Source organism: Fukomys damarensis, unplaced genomic scaffold (assembly GCF_012274545.1).
Source record: "Fukomys damarensis isolate Sample0158 unplaced genomic scaffold, DMR_v1.0_HiC HiC_scaffold_25, whole genome shotgun sequence".
NCBI lineage: Eukaryota > Metazoa > Chordata > Mammalia > Rodentia > Bathyergidae > Fukomys > Fukomys damarensis.
The window spans coordinates 9,354,894-9,360,654 of record NW_022900937.1 but is presented as its reverse complement, the minus strand read 5'-3'; the positions used below and the strand labels follow the sequence as shown (position 1 = coordinate 9,360,654).

Below are 5,761 nucleotides of genomic sequence, written 5' to 3'. Positions count from 1 at the left end.
TGCCATATGAACCTGGAGACTTACTTAATCTCTTCAGACTCATGATCAGCATCCGTGGCAGCCTGAGACTGTTGAGCTGTTTCATGCGAAGAAAAAAAAAATGCCTGTCTTACTTAAAGTGCTGTTTCTGGTCTCTGCTATTAGTTCTGTAAAGTAAAGAAACTCTTGAAATGCCAAAATTACCTTAGAAAAACTATTAAGTCCCTCCATCAATAAAGCAGTGAGGCATAAGTCATGAATGGCTTATAGGTTTGAGAGATGAAAAGTCTTTCATTCTTAGGGCCAGTTGTATAAATGGACTAAATTAGGCTCTCCTTGCATATTTACCTTTCACAGATCATCCGCATTGCTTTAAAAGGTTATAAGAAAAATGCTAGGCAGAACCAGTGTAAGCAACACCAGTATAAGTATATGTGATTCCAGGGCCTTAAACTAACATTCCAGGACTTATTTTTCATAGTTATCAAGCTAGTCAGCAGAATGGACATCCTGACCTCCAGAACAAACTTCAAATCATTTACACTATCTCCCCAGGGCTTTTCACTGAGTCAAGTCGGATTCCTTCACATTGTGTTGCTGAGGCAGAATTGCACTGCATTTGCTTTTCTTTTCTCTTTCTTGCCTTTCTCTTGAATCTGTGTGTATGTAGCACATGTCCAAAGTTGAGTAAATTCACTTGTTGCTGCACAGATTCTACAGTCTGTAGGTAAGGGAGAAGAAGGGCAGGTGTAGCGTTGCGGAACGCGGGTTTCCCAAGGAATGTTACCTTGTTGCTAAGCTGTGCCACGTATCCTAACGACAGGAGCCACAGAGGCTCCTTGGAGTGAAAGTGGGAGAAACGGGAGGGAGGCAGCTGTATTGTTTTGGAGGCTTTGGACATCAGGCTGTTTCTCCCCATCAACATTCCCAGGTTAGTGTAAAGAACTGAGGCAAGCAAGGAAAACACTGTCCAGACCCTCACGAGGCTGAGAGGCTCCTGTCAGCAAGATCATCTCATAAAACCATCCACAGTGTAATTTAAATCCAACATTACCTATTTTTATATAGTGTAAGGAATGATTTACTTAATGGCCCTCAAACCCATCTTCTTTTTAAGACATGCAAATCAAGATGAAAGTGTAGATGACAGCCATTGCTCTCCCGCGCTGCTCTCCCCATCAAGAGGAAGGGCTTTCCTCGGGCAGGGAGAGACCAGGAGCTTGCCCTCCTCAGAGCTGAATGCATCCGTTCCATGAGCTTTCAGTCATGTTTTATTCTGTGATTAAAACTGTACATTTTTTTCTCTACCAACAGTTCTTAGAAATATTTTCAAATATCTTCAAATTAAAAAATAAGTCTGTTTTAAGGAAATGGAGCATAACAAACATTTTATTTGTTTACTGCATACTTGAAAATTGAAGTTTAAGCCAGACTTTTAGAAGAACACTGTCTGTAGCCATTTGAACCGCTATAACAAAGTACCATAAGCTGGGTAGGGCATAACCAAGAGGAGTTTATTTCTCCATGTTCTGGAGGCTGAGAAGTCCACTACAAGACCAACATATCCAGGGCTTGGTGAGGGCTCACAGCCAGGTTCCTGGATGCACCTCGCCCTGCTTCCTCTCAGGGTGGATGGGAGGGCAGCTCTCGGGGGCCCCTGTACAATCCCTAACTCCATTCTCAGAGGCCGATCCAAGGGCTCGGTGACCTCCCAGATAGTCTTCCTCTTACCCACACTCATTATTAGGGTTCAGCACATTAACGGAGCTATAAATATTCAGATCATAGCACACAGACTATAGAATTTTTAGTGATATATGTGGATACAATAGTTATTTATTGCCTTCATCCCTTAAACATCATCAGTAAAAATATAAAAAGCCATACATCATATTAAATTTTCTGCAAGCCAAAGCTTTTTTTTTTGGTACCAGGGATCGAACCCAGGAACTTGTGCTTGCAAGGCAGGCAGTGGCATCATTGAGCTAAATCCCAGCCCACCAAAGCATCTGTTCAAAGTACAAGATAAGTTTCAGAATCCCAGGGCTGACTGCTGTTTTCACCAAAAAGAGAAATTTTAGGAGTTGTTTTCTTGCTGATCTGTTATACCAAAATTTAAATTGTCTCCCTACCGTTCAGGTGCATCCGGGAGAAGTGATACACGTCAACACATGTGGAAGAAAAACTTAACATTCCATCTGATTTTGAGTCCACCCTATCAGGTTATGGATGAGCAAACTAAAACCTGGAAAATAAGTCACTTAATTTACAGTCATTCTTCTGGTTAAGGGCAAAGCTGGGACTATAAATCTCATTTTTTTAATAGAGAAAGGCTTTAATTAGAAAATAAAAGAACATGGTATGAGACTAGTTTGCACAGCTGGCAAAGATCAGGCTGGCTCTTAAGAAAAGAGAGTGAAAAAAAAATAGAAGCCGACTACATACAGCCTGAGCATCTGCAGAGACAAACATTCCCCTCCCACCACCCACATGTCTACTACCTTCTCCCAGTACAGATTAAAAACAAACTTACTGACTTAATTGTATGAAATGCCTCACATAGGAGGAGTAAGTCTAAAGTCTGATATGCAATGAGGTTATGACTAACCCCGCGCTGTGATGTTCATAAAGAACAATAACAAAAGTTGGGTTGGGTGGGGTGATGTACACCAGTACTTTCAAGCACTCTGGGAGGTTGAGGCAAGAGGATCACAAGTTGAAGCCCAGCCTGGGCAACTCAGGAGGTTAGCTAAGACACTGACTCAAAATAAATCTAAAGGAAGAGAGATAGGAAGAGAGAGGGGGGTTGGGAGGGAGAAAGGGACGGAGAAAGAAAGGAGAGAAAAAGAAAGAGCTAATTTAATATAAAGTACATTTGTGGGTATCATGTTTAAAGTCATCATTTAAACTTGCCTTATCAAAGTTGATAATATAATGTATTCTTTTGTTGATAAACCAACAAAATGACCTTACATAACAGGCAGACATAATGGCTTTCCCTCTGATTTCAGAGTCTGTGTGTATCTGGAAGTGAGGTCAAGCACGCTGGACCCCAAGAATCTGAATGCAGCAGGGAGAAGGGGATCATCATACCATGGCCGTGAACCTTGGCTCCCCGAGGTTCACTCAGCCAAAAAGCAATGACAGCCAGGCTGCCAGTAGAAGTGGGAGCTGCTTTCTTGTCAGGCACACCCCTCATCCCAGGAGAGTCTGCCACATCAAAGGTAGCTAACTCATATCCTAGGATGAGTCGCTGTCCTCCACACTTGGGTCTCTTGGTGACTTGGGTTCACAATGCTCAGTCACTGGTGACTGGGAACAGGAGCTAAGGCAGAGGTCTCCTGGGCCTTCCTTGCTGGACACTGGCCTGGGATTGCTGGATGGTTAAGACAGGGGGCTCAAGTGGGGTTCAAGTGGCCTGGGAACATGGGGAGCTTGGAACAGCGCTGACCAGATGGTTTAAAAGCACTTCAGTGTTGTAACTACCTGCACAGCCACGCCAATACCTACTTATCAGATATGAGCTCCAGGGAAGCAGATGCTTTATCCCTTCTTCTCTCTTCCTTCTCCCTCTCTCTTGTTCCCTTTATTTTCCTTCTTTCCTGCTTCTCTCCTTCCTTTTGCTTTAACTTTGTACAATAGGCTTCTTGGAAATTAGACAGTGACAATATCCTCTCTCAAATTATCTTGGATTAAAGAACAAAAGTGTATACCATTTTTACACATATTTTGGGTTCTAGACAAAAAGGAGACATGTTTTGAGAGGAGCTTTCTCAAGGTTACGCAGCATGTGGAAAACAAGCAGATCTCTTGGGACTGAGAGGAGCCAGTAGTTTGCCTAGGATGGGGGCACACATCCACCGCACTTCGGGCTCACTCAGCAGACCCTCAGGGCAACCTCTACCTTGTCTTCTAACAAGAGCCACGGCTATCGTGGCCCCCAGCAGATGGAAGCATCAACTTTCCACTGCTGGACAGAACACCCCACATACAGGGCTTATTGGAAGAAATGACTGTTTTAGGTCAAGGTTTCAGAAGTTTCCATCTGTAGTCAGCTGACCCCAGGCCAGGAACATCATGGCCAGAGAGCATGGTGGAGGGAAACTGCTTGCCTCATGGCAGCCAGGAAGCAGAGCAGGGGGAAAGCAGCCAGGAAGGGGCCAAGGACAGAGCCCCTAAAGTCAGAGACACCCACAAGTGTGCTTTACTCACCCCCTAACAGGCCCTCAAGGTGACAATCAAAATCAACCTTTGCATCACATTCCTGAGGTGACAGAAAGCAGGACACTGAAAACCACTGTGCTGATGAAAATGTGCACAGTGGGCAAAAGGGCAGGGCCTAGAAACAAAGCCGAGAGGTACTATTTAGATCGAAGAACTGGATAATTCTTATGCTCCTTTTCACATATACAGACATCTCCCCTATATGTGTTACTTGGATAAAGGAAAAGTAAAGACAGCAGAAAAGAGAAAGAATAAATAAAAGCAGCAGCCAAAGAGACCCACACAGCTGCAAGAACACGAAATGAAAGCCTCCCCACTGTCCCATTTGTATTGCAGTCTGAATCTCCCGGGTTTACAAGTGGGAAAACTTTGATCCTCAGGGAGTCAGGATGGATCTCTGGGTCTGGCTCCTTCCCACCCTTCATGCTCCAGGGAGCATGTAACCCCAGGAGCTGCTTCTCCTTACCCTTCTCAGTCTCCAGCCAGTTCCTCAGGTCCCCAGCTTCTTAGGGGACAGAGTGGCCATCTCTGATTCTCTCATGACTCACTGGCATCAGAGGGCAGTGCCCCTGCACACCCCACACCCTAATTAAATGACTTAGTGTTCACACTGTACCGAAGGCCGACCTCTGGTTTAATGTTTGAATGCATTCCTATGTTTTTGTTGATACATCTTACAGGAAAGTAGGTGAATCCAGAAATCTCTGGCATGAGAAGAAAGGCCACATTGTACCAAATCCTCCCTCCTTCTTTCCCTTACAATCTATTCTGTCCTGCCTCCTAGCCCTCCTTCCAAGAGTTTAAACCATCTTCCAGTACAAAAAGACAATTTACCTCTTTCAGAAGCTCTTATTATGGAGATGCTTTCTGAGTGCTTAAAAAAATCTAAATCTGATATACATTGGTCATCATGAGGTCATAGAATTGAGAGGACAATCTGAGATAAAGGTTTTACCCCCAGACCAAGGTCAAAGATTTGGACCTGTTTCTCAAGTCTGACTAGATGACAGGACATTGGAAAGAAACAGGCCTTGCAAACAAAATTGGCTACACAGTTAAAATGGGCTATCCACCCAGTGTGAAAAACCAAAAGTGTAAATGAGATCCAGATTGTATAATTGACAATGTGAAATAGGAAGAAAAGGGCCAAAGGTGTAGGGGAAATGGGAAGGGTGGGAGAAAGGAAATAAGGGAAAAGAAAAAATACTAGAAAAGGAAAAAATGGAAACAAAGTCTTTGTAAAGAGGGGAGGGTGGAGAGGGTGAAGGGAGGGCAGGGGAATGGAGGAAAAAATGAGGACCAAGATCTGTCGAGTAAAGGTAGAAGCTCCCAAGGATGAGTGTAACTGTACTGTATATTTAAAAAGTGCCAATAAACTCAACGAAAAAAAAAAAAGAAAAAAGAATATCCACCCATCCCTGGGTCATACAATTTGAAGTCCAGCACTTTATGTGTATTTAACAATATTTGATTGGGAAGGTGATGACCATTTAAAGAAAACCTGCCAAAGTTCTAATCTGGTTGTGTTTGATCTTTTTTTTTTTTTTTTTTTTTTTTC

At 43.4% G+C, this 5,761-nt stretch overlaps 1 protein-coding gene across 3 annotated transcripts in view; it reads left to right on the top strand.

The window, feature by feature from the left end:
* Positions 1–795: 795 nt before the first annotated feature.
* Positions 796–5,761, top strand: part of CUNH4orf17 (chromosome unknown C4orf17 homolog) — a 24,756-nt gene continuing 19,790 nt past the window's right edge. For 2 of the 3 annotated variants that reach the window (XM_010603405.1, XM_010603422.1), the window contains exons 1-2: positions 796–910; positions 2,991–3,203. In XM_010603405.1, coding sequence (XP_010601707.1) covers positions 3,044–3,203 — 160 coding nt within the window. In that variant the 5' untranslated portion in view covers positions 796–910; positions 2,991–3,043. Of the gene's footprint in view, positions 911–2,154; positions 2,202–2,990; positions 3,204–5,761 lie in introns of those variants that run through there. The other variant, XM_010603413.1, reaches the window with a different exon arrangement.